Here is a 23,817-nt window from a genome sequence, read left to right on the forward strand (position 1 = left end):
ATCATGCTGTACTCGTCTGAGACATGACCGATAACCCAGACACAGCTAAGAAGGGTCGATGCTGTTCAGGCTAGACACCTGTGTCGAGTCGAAGACTTTAAATGGTATGACAAGATCTGCAATATTGAGATTCTGAAGACATTCAAGCTGGGGAACCTCTCTACCTAAGTAGAAGCATGCTCTCTAAAGTGGTACGGCCACCTACTCCGTCTCTCGCTAAGTACCCCTGCAAGGATCATCTCGGAATTCAATCCCTTGGAAAATGGCTTGAAACACCCTCGAAGAAGGCCACACTCTAGAGGGGCTGATGTAATAAACCAACGTCTGCTCAGTCGCAACATCAACCCAAATGAAACCCCATCCTTAGCCCTGGACAGAGCTTCTTGGAAAAGGCTGCCGGCAATGTCAACCAGTTCCCTCTCCACTTGCGACCCTGCTGAGCAAGAGCGTTAAGTCAAACTAAGTCATATACGACTATCATTACTGTTTTTTGATAGATATGGATGCATTCAGTACATCTGCATAGTTTTGTACTGCTAATTTGTCTTTCGCTGATTTTTCTAAAAGAAAAGATGATTTATTTTCGCCTGTTTTGATAACATTAGCTTTTCAATAGACGTAAGGCAAGAAATACAAAATTCTACGAAATCACATTACATTGAGAAACTTATCAAAGTCATGGAAATTTTGTGCCCTTCTGCTCTGACAGAATCTGCTAAAATGTTTGTATCCAGATTTTTATCTATCTTGAACTATGGTTGTATTTCTAGCTGATAAAATAACATCTTTAGTCCTACCTAAGGAATTATTAATGATAAATGCTAGGCTAGTTCACAATACCTTGCAAACTACTGGACTCAATTTTTGGTAAAATTATAAGCTGATTGGTTTTTCAATATATTGAAAATTATTTGCATAAGGAAAATTTAACTTTCAGGAATGAATCCTGGGACTTTGAGATTGAATCAAGCCTAGAGAGGTTGTTTTTAACCTTATGTATTGAGGCTGCCTCTTTCCTATTTCTAAAACATGTGTAGACTATGTAGAAACAAGTAATGTGATAATTGATGAAAACTAAATTAAAAAACAGATGAAATAGGAAAAAGAAAGAAAAATGATTAGCCTAATTGATACTTGCTTCACAGCCTATTATAAAGTAGGCCTACTGTAAAAATTCCATTACGTTTTGGTCATTTTTCTTGTATGAAACACAAAAAGGACCATTAGAGGGAATCTAGGGATAATTTTTCTGGTAAAATTCTAGTTGATTGACTTTTGGCTGTCTTGGAAAGGGATTAGGTTAGGAAAATAAAACTTTCAGGGATAAGTCTAAAGGGTAAATTATGTCCTGGGAAGGTATTTTGAAGTACCCACCTCCACTCCTTCTCCCTCTAGAGGACCCTAACCTTTGATGACCTTTAAAACTATGCGTGTTATAAAAGTGAAACCTTACAAAATAAATCTTCTGCTTGAAGTACAACAAAATTGTTTTCAGCTTCACAACTTTGGTCAGCCCAATTTATAAGGTTTTAAAGATATGCAAATACATTTTCTAAATTTTGAAGAAAAACATTGATATGGCTCAGAATTGTACTCAAATAACAGGAATTGCATTTTCAGAACTAAAGGCAATGGGTAACTGAAAATTGAGGTAAAATGTTGTTTTGTCAAAATTTCAATAGGTATAGGCCTATACATGTCATGTAGTCAAGTTTCAGGGCCCTCTAGAGGGAGAAGGAGTAGAGGTGAGTACTTCAAAATACCTTCCCAGGATATACTTTGGTCAAAGTTCCTATTACCTGAACAATTGTTTAGGGTCATGAAACTATTGTTAATAGATGCATTTTGACTTTTTGAACATCTTTTCTCTCTTGCAAAACTACTACAAATCACTGTTATGGGGTTATTATATATTTGCACATTAGGAGAGGGGGGGTAAAGCATAGCATATATTAAATGCAGCAATGGTTAGTTTACATATTTAATATATGCTATGCTTTACCCTGAGCCCCCTAATGTGCAAATATAGGCTATAGCCCAAATTTGTTTCTAAACTATTACAGATTTGTAATTTCAAATATCCTATCAACAAAAAAGAAATGATTGCAATTCTATATGTGTAAATACAAGAATATTTGGGCTGGAATAACTCCATAATGTTGAGTTTCATTTTCCTAACATAACCCCTTTCCAAGATAGCCAAAAGTCAATCAACTAGAATTTTACCATTTCCTTCTGAAAGAGGTTCAATTCTAGACCTTTACCATATTAGGGAAGCCTAGGATCACCATTCCTAATAGAAAAGACCTCTGCATGCATTCATGTAGAGTAAGGACCCTAGTAGGCTACTCAGACAGTAATGTGCCCTGTCTTAATAAAAAAGTCTTATTAAAATTTCTTCATCCTAAATCAAAGCATAAGTCTCCTATCTTGGACATGATGTATACAGGTTCAAAAAGTTAACATTTGCTGGTAACTAGGACTACTCTTCTTGGGATTGACTAACTAAATTTTGGAAAACTGTGTTTTTAACATTTAAATTTACTTACTAGTGGAAACTTACTAGACTTATTAATAGACTAATAAACTAATAGACTCACTTAAACTTACTAGTGGAAGCTTCTTTGGCTTCCACCATGGACAAGTAACCATATTGTGACAAGTTGGTATGGGATTATCAACCCTAATGAAGCAATACTAGCCCAGATCACCAGATATAACTCTAATATTGTTACTCATCCTTGGGCAATTACTTTGAGGCAATAGTTTTTGTTTTTTGTAGTTAGATATCTATTTGTTTGTTATTTTTCTTGTGTTTGTGCATTCTTTTGTAGTGTGTTTTCACTTTTTTTTATATCTTATCTTATACTCCATCTGTTTCTTTTGATAGGAAATAAATATGTACATACACATACAGTTTGGCTTATTTAAATAAAACTATTCTACATCAAAACTTTCATATTAGATTCAATCTTTCTTAAATTGGCATGTATATGTTCTGGATACTTTTTTTTAACTTGGGAAATGTTTTCATGCGTATATCCATGGTACATCAAAAACAAAATCAGCAAATAAGGCTATATACTTGATTTTGTTTCTGATGCAGGGACAAGGTGGACATACTACTTGGTGTCTTTTTATGCTCTTTCCAAATATAATAATTTTGTTGAATATATAACTCTAGGATTTGGCTTTGTACAATACTAAAAACAAATGCCTCAACATGAAAATTCTTCTTTTATAATATGTAGCATATTTCTATTAATCACACTATGATATTTACTTCTATTGTTACCTTGTCCATAAACCAAATTTGAATCATAACTAATTTCAAAATAGGCTATTTGAAATTCTTTTACACTTGGGTATAGGTTCAATGGTCTTAATGAAACAAGAAACCAAGTCAAAGAGAAAGAAAAACATCAAAAGATGCAAAAGAACAGAGAGGTAAGTTAGGAGTTAGGACTACACATAGGACCAACAGGGGGAGGGGCTTTTGCAAGTGAAACAATAATTATACTTTGAAAGAGAATAAAAAAGGCATCAGCTAGTGTCTTCACCTTGTCCTTGTTTCAGTAATGCAATCATGTATGTATTTACAAGAAATTCTAAAATAGTTACTAATATCATTCCTTAATGTGTACCAATGAACTTCCTTCCATAATGGACAAATATATAGCTCAAATTACACATACTTAATGAATATTTCATAGGCTAGTCCTTTTCTTCATACTAATTGTTAAGATTCTCATACCAAAATACAAATTCAATAATAAATAGTCAATAATAAATATGTCACACTAAGACATTTACTTGCCAATTTCTTTGTGCCAACCAATTAAATCATCAAAGTTCTCTTTTTAAAGTTGCTTGTTAAAATATTTATATAAGGTTTTTGAAGCTAAAATTGTCATCTCATTACATAACAATTAAAATTAAACAATTAAAAAAAAATAAAATTGTCATAACAGCAAACAAGCAAGACAATGGCAACAAGGAGCAGGAAGAAAAGAGTCATCATATGAAAAATTCATTGAATATTTATATTACTCAGGCTATATACTTGTTGGCTGGGGGGAAGGGTAAAGTTTTTTTTTATTATATTCCTTAAGAGACAATACAAGCAAGTATTTTAGAACTTTCAAAAATAGTTTTCAGAATTTCATAGTGTTTCCTTCTGGAGAGTAGGAATGCTGAACTGATACCAACTGCATTAAATGCAAGCCAATGCATTGTTTTCACCTTCTTGCTGCATTTTCACCAGCACCTTTTTGTAATTTGAGATTAAACACTCGGCAAAATTCTTTCTTTCTTTATTTGGTTAAATTTTCCAATATTAAGTTGGTTTGCTAGATTAAAGATGAACATGTAATCAAGAGAAGTTTTAATTTTATTCATTAACAGATTGACTCTAGTTTGGCATTGTGGAGTGAGATGAGAGGTGTAGCATAAGTGGGAGATGGTAATGTTGGTAATGAAGGGGGGCAATTAATGCCAGGTTTTTCTTCAAGCCATGACTTGATGTCCACAATTATTCCATTAAAATGCAATAGTTGTTGGCATCAAGCCATGGCTAATTGTAGAAAAGGCCAAGACAGATAGTCCAATTGACTGAGAAGAAATTTAATGTAATACTAGTTGCTGGCATCTCAAATTACAACTTGCTTCTCAGAAGTGGATTCTAACTATATTATAACAAATAGTTCCTCCATGTTTTTGCAGGTTACTTGAAATTAGAAAAAAAGTACTTTTCAAATCTTTATTCATTACTCTTCCCAAATGTAATAACCACTGCCATCCCAAGTGCATCTCAACCTCCTCTAATACATCTAGATATAGTCCTAGAGAACATTCAAAACTTTGCTGATCTGGTGGATTCCCAAATTTTTTTTGGCCTAGGACTATATCTGTCCCAATTAGCTATTGGCTCTTGGGCACAATTGCTACAGCAATGACTAATAAAATTAGAAAGGACATTGAATTGGGACTTAGTGATATTTTCTTTGCTCTCTCTCTGATATCTTAGTTCTACTTTAAAAAAATAAAAATAAAACGCAAGGAATAAGACATCATTTAAGGCTCAAAGTGGAAGTTGTGGTACTATATTTAGAAAGAGTGTTGGAAGGCACATTCTCTTTTAGCTAACAAATTTATCCAAATTAAATAAAAACACCACTGATTTTTTATGCCACCAATTCTTTTTTTTTTTAACTACTATGGTCTATTTACACAATAAACACAAGTTGATTTTTCTCTGCCTAGCTGTAATTTACTGAAAGGGTGCAGGAAGTAGTTGCACAAGATGCACATCTGTCCTGAACAGATTGAATAACCATAATAAGTAAAAACTGGTCATCTTATTTGGGATCTTGAAGCTTTTGATCTTATTTGGGATTTTGAAGTACCAAGGACATCAAAGTGAAAACATTCTTTTCCCCCTGGCTCCATCTTAGGTCTAATCATACCTGAACTGTTGGATTTTCTACAGCTTCTCTTTTGGCTGTTACCAAATTTTGAGCATTACAAAGTCTTGTGATTACAAAATTATGTAGGTCTTTTGTATTACAAGTTATGAGATTATGATTACAAAAAAGAAAAGAAACAGAAACTTAATTTCGTAATCCTTTTATTTGTAAAAATTCAAAGATAATGCAGAAACATGTAATTAATAGTTTAAGGAAGACATGTCTTAAGAAAATAATTTTTCTATAGTCATCAGAGTTTACCATTATGCAGTATTTTACTGTTTATGCTTTGCAAGCTAGTCCAATTGCTTGTCATATATCAAAAAGAAAGATCTTTCAATGATACATACATTTCTCTTCAATTCCAAGTGCATACACATAAATACACATAAATGTATTTATGTAGGAATACACATAAATAAACATGCATCCATGATCTACCTTCCTGAAAAAAATCTAAAGTCAACATTTTTGCAGATGGGAGCCTGTATAATAGGGTTTTCTGATGTGCTAATTTGATTGTGTTATTTCATTAAGATTACTTGTCCCCCCCCCCCTTGGGGTGTTTTCTCCTTTTTTAAAAATTTAAGTAATTTTTTAAGGCTTGTAGTTTTTGATGCATAATTTTGAACTTGATGAATTTTATGTATTTTGAATTATTATAATAAGGAAATTCGTTTCATGCATACACTGTTTATAAAAAGTACCTTTTTATAGTCATCAGAGTTTACCATCACAGTATTTTACTGTTTATGCTTTGTAAGCTAGTCTAATTGCTTGACATATATCTAGGGTACAAGCTAAACAGGGTGATTAAGGTAACTGGGTAATGTTTCAAGAAGTGGTTTAATACAATCCATAACCTCAAAAAATAAAAACAACAATTACCTATATATATATATATATATATATATATATATATATATATATATATATATATATATATATATATATATATATATATATGATTGTTGCTGCTGTGACTGAGGGCCACAGAAGCTAAATAGAGTTTCTTCAATGAAATCTCTAAAGCAACCTTGAATTGCTTATAACCTATAATTTAGTTTGGTGCCAAAAAAGGGCAGGAAATGCCACTTTGGCATGGCACAATCTTTTTGGCAACTTAAGAATTTAAAAGGGCACTAGGACTTTTAATTTCTGTTTGAATGAGATGTCTTCCATTTTTCTAGAACCATTGCTCTAGTGCAATAACCTATGGGGAATACACATAAATAAACATGCATCCATGATCTACCTACGTGAAAAAAAAAAAATCTAAATTCAACATTTTTGTAGATGGGATCCTGTATAATAGGGTTTTCTGATGTGCTAAATTTGATTGTGTAATTTTATCAAGATTACTTGTCCTCCCCCTGCCCCTTTGGGTGTTTTCTTCTTTTTTGAAAAGTTAAATAATTTTCTAAGGCTTGTAGTTATTAATGCATAATTTTGAACTTAATGAATTCTATGTATTTTGAATTATTATAATAAGGAAATTCTTTTCGTGTATACACTGTTTATAAAAAGTACCTTTTTATAGTCATCCGAGTTTACCATCACATTATTTTACTGTTAATGCTTTGTAAGCTAGTCTAATTGCTTGTCATATATCAAGGGTACACGCTAAACAGGGTGATTAAGGTAACTGAGTAATGTTTCAATAAGTGGTTTAATAAAATCCAAAACCTCAAGAAATAAATACAACAATTATCTATATATATGATTGTTGCTACTGTGACTGAGGGCCACAGAAGCTAAATAGAGTTTCTTCAATGAAATCTCTAAAGCAACCTTGAGTTGCTCATAACCTATAATTTAGTTTGGTGCCACAAAATGGCAGGAAATGTCACTTTGCCATGGCACAATCTTTTAGCCAACTTACGAATTTAAAAGGGTACTAGGACTTATAATTTCTGTTTGAATGAGCTGTCTTCCATTATTCCAGGGCCATTGCTTTAATGCAATAACCTATGGGGAAAACACATATATAAACATGCATCAATGATCTACCTTCTTGAAAAAAAAAAAAAAATCTAAATTCAACATTTTTGTAGATGGGAGTCTGTATATTATGGTTCTCTGATGTGCTAAATTTGATTGTAATTATGAGTGTAATTTCATTAAGATAAAAAACACCCTTAGGGTGTTTTTTCTTTTTTTTTAAAGAAAAGTAATTTTCTAAGGCTTATAGTTTTTGATGCATAATTTTGAAGTTGATGAATTCTATGTATTTTGAATTATTATAATAAGGAAATTCTTTTCATGTATACACTGTTTACAAAAAAGTAGCTTTTTAGGGTTTGAGTTGCTATTAGCCCAGGTTGCTCCTTACTGACGGTATGTTACCACAAACTATTTGATATTTTATTCAAATTTATTTTATGTTGATATTTGTAATAGTTATAGTTTTGTTTATGTCAAAACCTTTGAGGGAGGGGCTTGTATATCAGAATGTTCTTCTGTAAGGGGAGGAAGAGGCAAATTATAGTCAAAAGTTAAAATTATTAGCCCGTGTTTGTAGCCATTCTTCTGTGTTAAGTTGTGTTTATAGTCAATTATTTTTATTGTAGATTATGTTGCCAATGTGGTGCCTTAATTGAAGCAAATCCATCAAACATGTGTGTTGCATGTATCAGAACACACGTTGACATTACAGAAGGAATACCCAAGCAGTCTACACTATACTTTTGCAAAGGCTGTGATAGGTAACTATTTTGAATGTGATATGCCTTTTTAGGCATTTATAATAGAGATAAACTAAAGAGGACCTGCAAGAATAAGAAGCGATGAGTTTTTTTAAATGTTGCTGATGACTAGTTTAAGGATGGAAGCATTAAGGATTTGTTAGCTATTTTTCTTTACCTGTAAAAATCAAATGAATTGCATGGGATTCAAGGCCTTTCGTCCTAGTAAATAATTTTTTACCAAGAGTTGTTTGTATGTGATCAAATATAACAGTAGGAAGTCTTTTATATTCAAATAACAAACAAGACATGGCAGGAAAAAACATAAAGACTGGCTTTTCAGAAACTTCCTTTTAAATATTCCTTTAAAAGACTTGATTCAATATTTTTGTTTTTGTTGAGCAACACAAATTTGGAACAGAGGAGGATCTGTAGGCTCTGTTCTGTTATTGAGAATGGAGATTTTTATGGCAAGAAAAAGTGTTGCTATTGGTGATTATCTAAAACTTATGCAAGTCGCCATGCAAAAAATTGGGTAGTAAAGTAGCAATGCTACTTGGCAGTTTTAAAATTTGTTGGCAGATTCTGTCTGAAAATACCATTTTTACACAGAAGAATACTTTTTGCTCAAAGAAGAGCTGTCAAAACACATGTTGTGCATCTAAAGTGTTGGTAGCTTTTGGAATTCTTTCAAATTCTGCTACCGGCAGCTTTGGAACTTTGTCCATACATGTATGCAAGATATCAAGGATTCCTACCAAGGATTTAGAATGCAAGGAAACTAATTTGGGACAGAATGATGTGATTAATATGTTAAGATTGCATCCCCTGTATTATTGTCTCAAACTGCACCACCAACCAATACTGTTTGTGTTGGTCTTAAAGCTTAGTTCTAAAAGAGTGTGAACATTGCTTTGCTTTGCAAAAATTGCTTTGCTAAGCCATAAAAAGGCATTCCCAAGTGAAAAAAATCGCTTTGCTATGCTTCAACTTGAAGTTAAAACGAATCATTTAGTGAGGCAATATCTTTAAGAAAAAACGGGGAATAGATGTTGACAAATGAATGACAGGCTTTAGATCATATCCTTCATTGCATGATATACACTGTAAAGAATACAACGACCCGGGAATAAAAAAAATTCATGGAAGGAGATGGTGAAAAAAAAAAAAAAAAACACTTGGTGACTCAGGTAAAATGTGTTTTGTAGTTCTTCAATCTTTGAAATGAGTAGCCTAGCTCTTAATAAATAAAGAAAAAAATATCACAAGCTATTTGCTTGTAGGTAAAATAAGTAAAGTAAGTGAAGTTACTTGCTACAAGTAAAGTAAGGGTACAAGCAGAAGCACAAAGTACTCTCATGTTTTCATCATCTTTTGAAGCAAAAAAAAAACCTTCAGTGCGAATTGCCAATTGCTTTATTATTTGCTTTTTTGCCAAAGGGCTCCTTCCAAAAAGCTAATTTATATTATAAAAAAGTGTTTTATACTGTAGGTAAACTGCTCATAAGTTTCAAAATCCTGGATATGAAATTAGAGAGTCTTTAAAAATTTTTCTATATGAATTATTATATGGGTGAAAATCACAAATGATGCTCACACTATCTTAGAACCATCAATTGCTGCACATGGACTGTTTCACCAATTAGGTAGTTCTTGTTAAGTACATCAAATTGAAAGCAGACCATAAGACAAGCAACAAAAATGCAAAGCTATGAAGCGTCTATAGGCTCCATTCTATTATATGAAGTCATATGTACAAGTTTCACCTTCTCTGCAATAATCATAACCAAAATTGCTAAAAACTAAAATAATAAGGTCAGTGTCACAGTCACATCTGACATTTTCACCCTTCTAAAATAAATGTGAAAGACCATTTGCTAAGCTGTTCTGAAAGGGAGGGCCAGCAAGCCAATTTATGTTTGGTCTACTTGGCCCTTTAATCTTTCTAATCTGCATTAACCATCTGATCCTCTCTTTCACAACCCGTTAACAAACTGTTCTTGGCAATTTTTTTGGAAGTGTGAAATATTCAGATATGATGTTTAGGTATGTCACCAATGAGAATGCTTTTATATCCAGATAGAATATTTCATAAAGCACAGTAACTTTTTGCAATGAACTAAATAACTAAATAACTGATAAATAAGAGTAATCGGAAAAGGAAGTAACAGACCAAAACAGATAGGATATATTTCAAATAAGGTAGAAAAAAGGAAAGATAAATTGAGGATGTGTTTGGACGATTTTTGATAGCTGAGTTCCACTAAATCTCCGTTTGTGGGGATGAAAAGTATGCGATAGATTGAACGATTTTCTCAAGTAAGATTCATGCATGGTGAATCATTTCTCTTCTATAGAACTCGGCCGTAATCTTTGATTAGTAGAAGGAAACCCGTAAACTAGAAGAGTTAAACCAAACAACACGCGGAGCCATAAAAAATAGCAAACAGATAAACCCAAGATTAACTGAATTAAAAATTGAAAAGCCAAAAAGCCTAATGTCAAAGTCGAGTCACTTGCCTTTGGTTTTATTTTTTTTTTTTTTTATATTTTCTTCTTCTTTATTGAAGGCAATAAATTAAACTAACAACAACCCACTGCAGCACCGAGTCACCCGAGGCCAACACAGCTACGCACGCTCGTCCTCCATGTCAATATATTTAAAGCCTCCTTCTTTACACCCTCCCAGGAAGTTCCAATTTCCCTTAATTCTTTCTTTACGACATCTTCTTACCCCAACCGAGGATGACATTATTTCTGTTTAGTCCTAGAGGGTTAGCCAAAAGAACAATCTATGTCAGTCTGTCATCCTTCATCTGCAGAACGTGCTCTAGCCATCTCAACCTTTCTCTCATCTTAGCCTTAGACAGCGGGATTGAACCACACTTTTCGTACAGCCTACTGTTTGAAATGAGGTCAGTCAGCCGTGTTCTCAAAACAATCCATAGGCAATTTCTCTGGAAAACATGTAGCAAATTTTCCTTCGTTTTTTTGAGCGCCCATGCTTCAAAGCCATATTTGACCACTGCCATCGCTGTAGCTTCCTTTCATTCTAATCAATGCTGTATACGAAATTTTTTGCTAAAGGTTTTGAGCTTGAGAAAGATGACATAACTAATAATTATTATAAAAAAGAGGTCATAACAAAACAACTTAATAATCTAAATTCTTGTTACTTTTGAACTGTTCTTCTAAAGCATAAAAGCATTTTATAAAGATAAAATAACTTTTTCAAAATAAAAACCGACAATGAGACAAACAATAACATTTTTTAGGTTTGAAGCATCAAAGGGCTCCATGCTATTATACGGAGTGGATAAATGACTTGTAACTGTGATGCAAGCATGGTTTAAATCATATCCTTATGCGGGACTTGAAGAGCCCCTAAATGGAGATTTTCAAGGAATTAGACGGACTTAGGACGAAAATTGCTCCGTTTTAAATCTTTTTTGCCTGGAAAAGTTTTCTGATATTCTATTTCTTTGTGTTTGGGTATCACCTATAGTTGAAACCATATAATGTTTCTATTTAATTATATTTCATTATTATTTTTTAGATATCTACAGCCTCCATCGCAGTGGATTAAAGCATCCTTAGAGTCTAGAGAGCTTTTAGGCTTGTGTTTGCAAAGATTGAAAGGTTTAAACAAAGTTAGGTTGGTTGACGCTGGATTTGTATGGACAGAACCACATTCAAAAAGGATTAAGGTAAGACCCTAAGATTGACATTTAAAAGAGTAGCCTTATTTACAAACAGTTCGATCGAGGTACATATCATGGTTGCACGCCTCTCGCACATGCAACCGTATCTGGCATATGTGCTGTGCCTTGACATGATTACATGCACGTATCGCCTATTTGGTCAAATTATTCCGAGAGGCAAAATAAGTTATCTTCCACAAGGCATGAGCTAGAGTTTATTGAGGGGGGGGGGGTCGAAGAAATGTAAGACAAACCGGCAAATTATACAAAATATAAAGCAGTGTTATGATGATTTTTAGACTTAGAGATACAGTAGATAAAGTTTTAAGGCTGGAACAGTGTGATTTTAGGAAGGGGAGAGGATGTGTCTACCCAAATTTCACTCTTACATTAACAATTGAGAAGTGTCTTATCAGACCCCTTTAGTCCTCAGTTTTATAGATTATGTGCAAATGTTTGATTTAATCAATAGAAGAACTTTATTGAAGGTCATATCGTTGTATGGTATACAAGATAAATACATTAAAGTGATTAATGCTATGTACCAGAACAACAGGACTGTGACTAAGGTAGGAAATGAGGTTAGTAGCTGGTTTTGTAGTGAAATAGAAGTTAAGCAGGGTTGCATTCTATCCCTTTTGAGTCATTTTGATGTACTTTGTCCTAAGGACAAAGTACAAGATTATTGTACTTGCACAAAGGTGCAAGATTAGGTTGGAAAATTTATATTAAAAAGACTAGATCTCTTAGACTTGGAATAAAAGAAGGTGAAGAGGTGAGGTTTATGAGAAGATCGATCAAGTGAATAGCTTCAATTACATGGGTACTATTATTAATGAAGATAGTGGATGCAGTGGAGGTGTTTAAAGTAAAATAGCCGGGGCCCAGTTTTTTTTTTTTCACAATTCAAAAAAGTTTGGAAGAATAGAAAGATCGATCTGCGACGCAAGACATAAAAACACGACATAAGCAATGGGCAACTCCAGTCTACATTGGTGCTTTTCGAGGCTTAAAAGGCACCTCGGGCGTATTTGACGTGGTCTTTGTCAGGAAAAGTCCAAACTTTATGCTATATCCCAAAAGTTTCTGGTAAAATCTACCTTGTGATGCCTCACTCTTTTCATTGCAAAATAACCATCTATTTTGACTGCTTTGTCACAGATAAATTCAACGTAAACTTATGTCATTTATATCAATAAAAAAAGGTTTATAATTTCATACAATGTCAAGGCTTATTTAAAACCCAAGCACCTGCAATGAGGTACAACATAAGTACTACATAACAACGGTAATTAATCAAGCACTAAGCTCTGCATCTCCTCTCTTCTCTTAGCTTTTGCCTCACAGATCCAAGTGGACGATGGGCTTAACCATTCGGCCAGAGCGGGTGGTGTATCCGGTGGCCCTCGGCATCTATATAGAGGGGCTTTGTGAATGTTCGGCAACGGGAGATGTGGATGCAGGTTCTGTAGGTGGGAGCACCAAAGATATTCGTGGTGAAGGGAGTGTTACAGATAGTAACATGTTTCCTTCAGCTCCGACTGATGGACTGTCGGAGGTGGGCCTTGGTGAGAAATGGTGAGAGTCATCTGTTGCGGTCATTATGGTGTAAAGGGGGTCATCATTTAGGCTCATTCGGGGCTTGATGTGTCCTCGGTTCCTTTGGTACGTTGAGCCATTTTCAGTTTTCACCAGGTATGAGCGAGGGGTATCTTCAAAGGCATTGGTTAACAATGCTTTTTCTCATTTCTTCTCATCAATGAGTTTGACCCACACTGGCTGCCATGCCTTTAGGGTAGTCATCGGTTTAGCTGCTCTGTCATGGTATGATTTCTGAAAGTTTTTTGTTTGTTTGTTGACTTCGAACGACGAATAAGGGATAATTTTTGGTTCAGCTGTGATGAAATCACTGGTAGTATTGAACAGAGCTGGCGACTCATCAGTAATTCTGCAGGTGAATGCTGTCCATCATTAATTCGTGTATTTTGATATTCAAGAATGGCTAAGCATGGATCTGAGTTGTTTTCTTGTGCCTTTGACATGAGTTTTTTTTTAAAATTTGTACTGCTTTTTCGACAAGTCCTTTACCTTGGGAGGGTATTTTGGGCTTATCGTTTTGTGACTTACGTCCCACAGTTTGGTAAAATCGTTGAATTCTGATGACAAGAAATTAGGGGCGTTATCAGATGTGAGTCTTTTTGGTATTTCATGGCGACTGAACTGGCTTATCAGTTTCGTAATGATGGCTGACGAGGTTAATGATTCTAGTTTACCGAGCTCAAAGAATTGACTATAGTAGTCAACTGTGATGAGATAGTGGCGATTGTGCTGATCAAAGATGTCGACGGCCACGTGTTCCCAAGGCAACTTTGGAATTTTGGAGCATAAAAGCGGCTCTTGTTGCTGATTGTCACGATATGCGTTGCGAGCGTCACACCTGGATATGAGGGAAGTGATGTCTTTCGTGATACCAGGCCAGAAGATGGCAGTCCTAGCACGCTGCTTGGTTTTGGCTTTACCCAGATGCGATACATGCAGTTTTCGCAGGATGTCAGGCTGCATGGATGGGGGAATTACAACTCTAGTCCCTTTCAGAATTATGCCTTGGTTGATGACTAGTTCGTTTCTGTGGTTCCAGAAAGTGCAGCAGCTGGATTCACATTGTTTTCGAGAAAGGGGCCTCCTTTCTTTATAGTTTGGCTCAATTTTTTGAATTCATTCGAGGTTGCTTGCCTGATTTCTTCCATCTTGTTGTCGGATATTGTAAGATTTTGAAAAGTGTGTGGATAAAAACTTCCTCTTGTTGTTCACTTTCATTGTCCGCGTCTGATATGTGCAACCTTGACAGTGCGTCAGGCACTGGTAATTCAGATCCTGGTCTATATACAAGTTTCAAACTATATGGTTGGATTGATAGAATCATGCGTTGAAATCATGGTGGCGCTTTTGATATCGGCTTGACCAGGATGCTTTCTAACGGCTTGTGGTCTGTTGTCACTGTTACAGTTTGACCATATATTCACTGATGAAAATGCTTGCATCCAGATACAAATGCGAGGAGTTCCTTCTCTATCTGTGAGTATCGCTGCTCAGTTTCACTGAGTGAACGTTTCGTTAACTGATAGTACGGCACCTAAACCGTGCTTTGATGCATCTGCCTTCATCTCTGTCTTTGGATTTCGGGTTGAAGTACGCTAAGTTTTTACACAAGGCTGATTTTATCTTATCAAGTGCCTGTTCATGAGGTGGTTGCCATTCGTATTGATCAGCGCGTGCTAGCTCTCCCAGGCTTTTGTTCAGTGATGATAAGTTTGGTATGTACCTAGACAAGTAGTTTAACATACCTAAAAGTTTTTGCAGTTGATCGTTGTTTCTAGAGGGTGGTATTTTGGAAATGGCCCGAGTTTTCTCAGGGTCGGGTTTTATTCCTTCTGAGGTCAGGAGATGTCCAAAGTATGGGAAACTGTCTGTGCCAAATGTACATTTATCTCGGTTGAACTTAACGTTTTTCTCGCGAGTACGATCAAGCACTGCCTTGAGCCTTTCATCGTGTTCTTTTTCATCAGCGCCGCATATGACAATGTCCTCGATTATCAACCCCAGATCAAGGTTTTTGAAAGCCTCCTCCATTTTTCTTTGGAAGTCATCTTGAGCAGAATTAATACCGAAGGGGTACCTTTTTAGTTTGTAACGACCGTTCTTTGTCAAGCGTTATGGACCAGAATCCACTGGTGGCATCAAGTTTGGAGAACACTTCAGCGCCTGCACACCTTTGGGCGATGCTCTCGAACGTTGGAATTGGGTAATGCGGCCTTTTTTAGTTCTGTTTTAAATCAACCGGGTCCAATCATATCCATTAGTTCCCTTTTGCTTTCTCCACTATCACAACTGAATTGGCCCAGTCTGTAGGCTTTGCAACTTTCTCAATGACCTTCAACTGCTTCAGGCGATCAAGTGCAGCCTTTAGTTTCTTCTCTAGCGCAAATGGTACGCGTTTTGGTGGTTGAACGGTGGGGATAGCTCCTTCCTTTAATGTTAACTTACATACGCCAGGTGGCTGTCCACTGCCTTCAAAAACATCTGCATAATTGTCAATCATGATTTTGATTCCATCAGGAGTCTGTTGCATAGATTGGATTCTAAATATAAATTTGACAAGACCTAGGTCAACACTGGCTGGTCTACCGATGATTGGGACTTTTTCAGTATCGACCACAAAGAATTTTATGTTTTGTCCAGTTCTATCTTTCTACTGTACTTCAGCTTCACACACTCCATAACATTTAACTTTCCATTGGTATAGCTTGTCAGAATGCTATTGGTCTTGTTTAGACTTGGGCGGGGATATAGGCTGTCATATACCATCAATGGAAGTATATTTGCCTCTGCTCCTGCATCGATCTTAAAGGTCATATAACATTTTTATTCGCTGAGGTACAACCCAATGTTATGGTTATCGGATTGATTAGTTGAATGAATTGAATCAACATAGAACTCACTTCCGAGGCTAGATGAAAAGTCTGATGCTCGTCTGTGTGAATCTGATGCTTGTCTTGCCTGAAAACCAGAGCTTGATCCAGCAATTTCCAGCTGGTGAATCGCTTTACTCTTGCACACCCGAGCAAAGTGGTTGAGTTTACCACACTTAGATTATGTTTTTCCTTTTGCAGGACACTTATGCCCACGAAAGTATTGTCCGCCGCATAAGTAACATTCAGGACCTTTGTTTATAGCGTCAACTTCTTGTTTGTTAACTGTTTTGTGCTCTGTTCCATTCATAGTTAGTAGTTGTGCTTGGCTTTCCTCTGTTGTTCGGGCTGTGTGAATAGCGGTAGTGAGAGTAAGTGTTGATCCTTGTAAGTAAGTTTTCTCTGATTCTGTCATTTCTTATATCAAAAACAAGTCTGTATCTGACATTTTCATCTTCTGAATTTCCAGATACAAAGTCTTTTGCTAAGATCTTTTAACTTGTCACATATTGTTCAACTGTCTCAGTATGATCTTGGTTTCTCTTGTAAAACTGATATCTTGCAAATAAGGGGTTAGCGATTGGTTCAACATAAACATCAAATTTTGATAGGTATGCAGCTACTGTTTGTTCAGAATCAGCAACACTGGATGTGTTAAATATGTCTCTGCCCTTCTCCCAAACCCATATCAGTAGGTATGAGCACTTCTCAGTTTCCGATTTGCCTCTCAGGGGGCCACTAAACATTAACTTTGCAGGTTGTTTAAACTTAGTCCATGTCTGCTCTAGATTAGGGGAGTTCCAGTCAATCATGGGTGTAGAACAATGAGTTGAATTCATCTTCTATACTTCTGATACCATGTAGAATTTCATACAATTACAAGTTTTATTTAAAAGCCAAGCACCTACAATGAGGTATAACATAAGTATTACATAACAACGACCTGGCTGCTATACGCTGCACTATAAATGTTGCCTAGTTTTACCTATTAGATAGGACTTTGGTCCCAAATATTTGGATATCAACGGTAATTAATCAAGCGCTAAACTCTGCAAAAAGCATTAGAGATACATGGCTGCTATACGCTGCACTATAAATGTTGCCTAGTTTTACCTATTAGATAGGACTTTGGTCCCAAATATTTGGACATCAACGGTAATTAATCAAGCGCTAAACTCTGCAAAAAGCATTAGAGATACATGGCTGCTATACACTGCGCTATAAATGTTGCCTAGTTTTACCTATTAGATAGGACTTTGGTCCCAAATATTTGGATAACAACGGTAATTAATCAAGCACTAAACTCTGCAAAAAGCATTAGAGATACATGGCTGCTATACGCTGCACTGTAAAAGTTGCCTAGTTTTACCTATTAGAGAGGACTTTGGTCCCAAATATTTGGATATCAACGGTAATTAATCAAGTGCTAAACTCTGCAAAAAGCATTACCGATACATGGCTGCTATACGCTGCACTGTAAAAGTTGCCTAGTTTTACCTATTAGATAGGACTTTGGTCCCAAATATTTGGATAACAACGGTAATTAATCGAGCACTAAACTCTGCAAAAGCATTAGAGATACATGGCTGCTATACGCTGCACTATAAATGTTGCCTAGTTTTACCTATTAGATAGGACTTTGGTCCCAAATATTTGGATATCAACGGTAATTAATCGAGCACTAAACTCTTGAAAAAGCATTAGAGATACATGGCTGCTATACGCTGCACTATAAATGTTGCCTAGTTTTACCTATTAGATAGGACTTTGGTCCCAAATATTTGGATATCAACGGTAATTAATCGAGCACTAAACTCTTGAAAAAGCATTAGAGATACATGGCTGCTATACGCTGCACTATAAATGTTGCCTAGTTTTACCTATTAGATAGGACTTTGGTCCCAAATATTTGGATATCAACGGTAATTAATCAAGTGCTAAACTCTGCAAAAAGCATTAGAGATATATGGCTGCTATACGCTGCACTATAAATGTGGCCTAGTTTTACCTATTAGATAGGACTTTGGTCCCAAATATTTGGATATCAGATTGGGCCCATATATAGCCTTATGCTTCTAAGTTGAAGTTATGCTCATGTTAAGAAGAAAAAAAATGAACAAATTTACCTCAGCTTCACTTAGTTATGAGTTAAAAGTCGCTCTATATTAATATTAATGGAATAACATTGTATAGATATAGGAAGTCTGCATTCTCATAATAATGGTTGGTTTTGTTATTACAGGTGAAATTAACGATTCAATCCGAAGTTTTTGGTGGCACTATCTTACAGCAAGTTTTCATTGTTGAGTTTACTGTTAATGGTCAGTTTTGTGAAGATTGCCATAAAGCTGAAGCGAAAGATTTTTGGAAAGTTTTAGTAAGTCCTTGCTATGTTCAATTTGAATTATTTATGTATAGGGCTCTTACTACTACTACTACTAACATATCAACGCATCATCAAGCCACCTGAGGCCAACACAGCTACGCAAGCTCCTCCTCCATCCTAGTCTATTCAAAGCCTTCTCTTTACACCCTCCCAGGAAATTTCATTTCCCTTCATGTTTCTTTATCACATCCTCCCTCCCCAACCGCGAATTACCTGCTTTCCGACCCCATTTAGGGTTCTTGCTGTCTTCAAATAAAGACACAATGGATATTATTTGGCTTATTTGAATATGTACAATTTGACTTATTTATTTATAGGTCTCTTGCTTTCTTCATGTAAAAACACAATGTATATTATTTGACTTATTTGAATATGTACTATTTGACTTATTTCTTTATAGGCTCCTTGCTTTCTTCATATGTAGACACAATGGGTATTATTTCTCTAAGGGCTTACCCTATGACTAAAATACACTTAGTCGCATTAAAAGTTCTTGCTACAATAATAGTTGCATAATTTAACCTTTATATTTGTATAAAAGCCAGGAAAAAGAAGCCAAATTACTCTTTAATGAAAATTAGTATTGTTCGTTATTTTTGTGTAAAAAATTATTTTGAAACTAGTTTAATGAAATAAAACTAATAAAAAACAAAAAATCTAATAATAATAAGAAAAACTAATTAACTACTCCAAGGTTAACGAAAACTAATAATAAAAAAAAAACTAATGACTTTTTAAATTTTTTTTTAAAAAACAGCCCTAGCATCCTTACTTCAACGAAGTTCAACCAGGACTCGGTTGAACTTCGTCAACAAGAGTCCTGGTTGAACGTCGTTGAAGTAAGGATGCTAGGGCTGTTTTAAAAAAAAGTTTTTTAAAATACATTATTAGTTTGAATTCTCACAATTTTATGTAAGTTTACTTATATATACATATTTTCTCTCTCGTTCTCGTATTGTGCTGAAAACGGCCCTTGGACATAGGGCCGAAATATTCACAGAGCTGATTTCCACTGTCTTGAAAAGATTTTTCCTATTGTTTCTACTTTGTATTTGTTTGTTATGGAAAGGCAGTGTGGTCTTCATCGCTAATTTCGTATAGGAATTCTGGCAAATTCCCCAATATAAAATTTGCCCTGGAAAATTCACTCCCTGGAGACTTCCCTCCCTATGGATATTTATCCTCGTTCAAAGTCCCATCAGCATAAAATTTCCCCTCCCCGTACCCAAAAAATGTATGCATACTACCCAATAACAATACTAAGCGTGAACAATCGGCAAACTGTGTAACTTAAAGACGTTTCACCAGGGGCTGTGGGCGGTCAGGATATCTACAAAGGCATAGTTATTCGACCTTTCAACTATGCTGAACATAATGGCTATCTCAAAATTTGATCAAATGATTTTAGAAAAAGGGGCGTGGGTGGGGGCTTAGTTGCCTCCAATTTTTGGTCACTTAAAACAGGGTACTAGGAGTTTTAATTTCCGTTCGAATTAGCCATGTCACGATATTCTGGGATCAATGGGTCGGTAAGATCATCCCTGGGAACAAAACAAGTAAACACGCATTCGTGATCTTTCTTCTGGCAAAAAATACAAAATTCCACATTTTTGAAGATAAGAGCTTGAAACCTCTACAGTAAGGTTCTCTGATTTGCTGAATCTGATAGTGTGATTTTTATTAGGCTTCCAAGACTTTTAGGGGGAGTATCCCCTTTTTTCGAAAATCAGGCACATTTTCTCAGGATCTTAAGCTTTGATGGAAGCCAATTCTTTTGATATGTCTATTGGTATCGAGATTCCGTTTTTTTAAGTATCGGTTACTATTGGTCCGGGTCGCTCCTTACTTATATTCGTTACGAAGAACTGTAAAAGCTAAATATAACTGCTAATTGGAAGGTTGTTTACTTACTTAGTCTTTTACAATAATCATTTAAAAGGTAATTCCAACTAATGTAAGAAATGAATACTTTGAATACACGATTTTTCTTAGATAATTATATACCCCCTATTTTAAAACTCTCTTAGCGCTTAAATATTTTTTTTCTACTTTTAATATCAGTCAATGAGAAAAAAGGGGGGTAGTCGATAAGATTTCTTTATAAATTAAGGAGTTTCAGGTGCTTTACCGTCTATGCTCCTCCTGATTATAGACAAAGCATCAGCACTGATTCTGTTTTACCTATGCTATTTCTGCTTATCTTTTTCCAAAAAAGAAAAAATTGAAAAGGAAGGAGAAACAGGTCACCTGTTGTTGACAGACCTATTTCTTTTTCTGTCCTGTTGTGTTTTTTCATCTGTTTTTTCTGTTTCTGATTTTTCTAAAAATCAGAAACAGTGCCGTTGCTTAGTATCAAATCCTTAGTACTGTTAGGTATTCTTCGTGACCTTTATTTGAGTCTAAGTTCTTTTCTGTACCTAAAAGTTATTTTTTTGTTGAGCTCTTTTTTGTCTCTTTTTAGGTACAAGTGAGACAGAAGGTAGACCACAAGAAAACCTTGTATTATCTTGAACAATTGATTCTGAAGCATAGAGCACATGAAAACACGCTTAGCATTAAGCCTTGTCATGGTAAGGGTTTGCTGTTGCTTCACTTGTCTCTGTTTAACTGTAGATAGTATGATGATTAAGAAAGGAGGGATGTTAAATTCAGACGTTCGGCCCAATCTCTTAGTAAGAAAGTCACTTCTTACTGAATTTAAGGATTTTAACAGATTAAAGACCAATTCCCACACACACACACTATATATATATATATATATATATATATATATATATATATATATATATATATATATATATATATATATATATATATATATTATGTATGTATTTATATATGTATATAAATATATATGTATGAGGATGTGTCGACCAAGTTTTCACTCTTAGGTTAATAATTGAGAAGTCCCTACGTTGTCAAACACCTTTGGTCCTCAGTTTTATCGATTATGAGCAAGCTTTCGATTCTGTTGATAGAAGAGCGTTAACAAAGGTCTTATCGTTATATGGTATACCAGAAAAATGCATTAAAGTGATTTGTGCTATGTACGAGAATAATACTGCTAAGGTTAAGGTAGGAAATGAGGTTAGCAACTGGTTTTGTATTAAATCAGGAGTTAAGCAGGGTTGTGTTCTATCCCCCTTTATATGGATAATTTTGATGGACTTCGTCTTAAGGAGCACAGGAAAGGCAATTGGAGACCACGGAATAAAATAGGGAGGAAAAACGCTCCTGGACTTAGATTATGCTGATGATTTAAGCATATTAGATGAAAGTGTGAGCAAAATGAATGAATTTTTAGAGGTTTTGCGAGTTCAGGGTGCTAAAATAGGCTTGAAAATTTATGTTAAGAAGACTAAGTCACTAAGGCTAGGAATAAGTGAAGATGAACAGGTGACATTAGGTAACGAAAAGATTGATCAGGTTGGGAGCTTCAGTTGCCTTGGTAGTATTATTAGTAAAGATGGTGGGAGCAGTGAAGATTTTCAAAGTAGAATAGCTAAGGCTCAGGGTGTTTTTTCACTGTTAAAAAAAGTTTGGAAGAATAGAAAGATAAGTCTGCAAACAAGATTAGAATATTGGAAGCTACAGTGATGACAGTGGTCAAATATGGCTCTGAAGCATGGGCACTCCGAAAAGCAGATGAAAATTTACTAGATGTTTTCCAGAGAAATTGCCCACGGATTGTTCTGGGCACCCGGCTGACGGACCGTATTTCAAACAGAAGGTTGTACGAAAAATGTGGTTCAATCCCGCTTTCTAGGGCTATAATGAAAGAAAGGTTGAGATGGCTAGGCCACGTTCTACTGATGAATGATGACAGATTACCGAAGATTGTCCTTTTTGGCCAACCGTCTGGGGCTACACGGAAAGCAGGTCGTCCTTGTCTGGGTTGGGAGGATGTCATAAATAAAGATTTAAAGGAAATGGGAACTTCCTGGGAGGGTGTAAAGAGGGAGGCTTTAAATAGATTAAGTTGGAGGAGGAGCGTGCGTAGCTGTGTTGGCCTCAGGTGGCTTGGTGCTGCAGTGAGTTATTAGCAGTGGTAGTAGTAGTAGTATATAAATATATACATATATAAATATATATATATATATATATATATATATATATATATATATATATATATATATATATATATATATATATATATATACATATATATATATGTATATATATATGACATATACAGTATGTCACCCTGTGCATCAGGACTTATTTGGACTATGCCATAGAACCTTTTAAACTAGCATAACTTAGATGTTACGTTGCGTTATGTAATTTTACGGAGCAAATTTTATCAGTACATTAGGCAGTGATAAGTAGATTCGAGCTCTACGTAGAGTTTTCTGGTACGTGACCAAACCGTTAAGTAAAGCTTAGTTGATTAAAACAAAGATAACATTCGTTTATTTTGTTCAATATTTTCAAATCAGAGGGATAAGATCGTTTATTTTGAGGGAAAAAAATATCCTGATTTTCGGTTATTTATTTATGGCCTCACCCAATGAGCTTGTTAGAGATCAAGTTGATTAAATTCAACTGTGGTGTTTTGGGATTAGTTTGAAAATACTTGATTAACACTTAGCTTTGCAGTTTGGAAATAATAATTCTTAAATATAAATACTGATTCCATACAAGGATAAGACCTTCGCTAAAGCTCTTATATCAGCTGAATCGGACGTTTGCTCATAATATATAAAACTGAGGACTAAAGGTGTTTGATGACTGAGCCACTTCTCAGTTATTAACCCAAGAGTGAAAATTTGGTCGACTTGGTTGTATAAACTAGGAATAAAAGAGGTGATATTACGAAACGAAAAGTAAAAACTAAATGGATAGGTTTACCTATTGAGATTAGACTGTTATGGATAAGTTTGCTCTTTCAGTCTGAAATTCTTTTCCAGCTCTGAATCTATTGTGTGTAGACAACTCTATAATTGACATTAAAGTACCATTTGTTTCCGAGAAAAACACAACTCTATAATTGACATTAAAGCCCCAAGGTATTACCGAAAAAAGATACAACCTTTTATAGGATTATAGAGACAACTCTATAATTGACATTAAAGCCCCTGGGTATTACTGAAAAAAGCGACTACTCTTTGT

General features: G+C 35.1%; 1 protein-coding gene across 1 annotated transcript in view; it reads left to right on the forward strand.

The window, feature by feature from the left end:
- The first annotated feature begins 581 nt into the window (after positions 1 to 581).
- LOC136032308 (60S ribosomal export protein NMD3-like) overlaps positions 582 to 23,817 on the forward strand; it is a 54,615-nt gene continuing 31,379 nt past the window's right edge. Inside the window, exons 1-5 of the mRNA XM_065712595.1 lie at positions 582 to 722; positions 8,036 to 8,170; positions 11,706 to 11,856; positions 18,562 to 18,696; positions 21,167 to 21,275. Of these exons, the coding sequence (XP_065568667.1) occupies positions 679 to 722; positions 8,036 to 8,170; positions 11,706 to 11,856; positions 18,562 to 18,696; positions 21,167 to 21,275 (574 nt within the window). The 5' untranslated portion in view covers positions 582 to 678. The remainder of the gene's footprint in view (positions 723 to 8,035; positions 8,171 to 11,705; positions 11,857 to 18,561; positions 18,697 to 21,166; positions 21,276 to 23,817) is intronic.

Source organism: Artemia franciscana, chromosome 10 (assembly GCF_032884065.1).
Source record: "Artemia franciscana chromosome 10, ASM3288406v1, whole genome shotgun sequence".
Lineage (NCBI taxonomy): Eukaryota > Metazoa > Arthropoda > Branchiopoda > Anostraca > Artemiidae > Artemia > Artemia franciscana.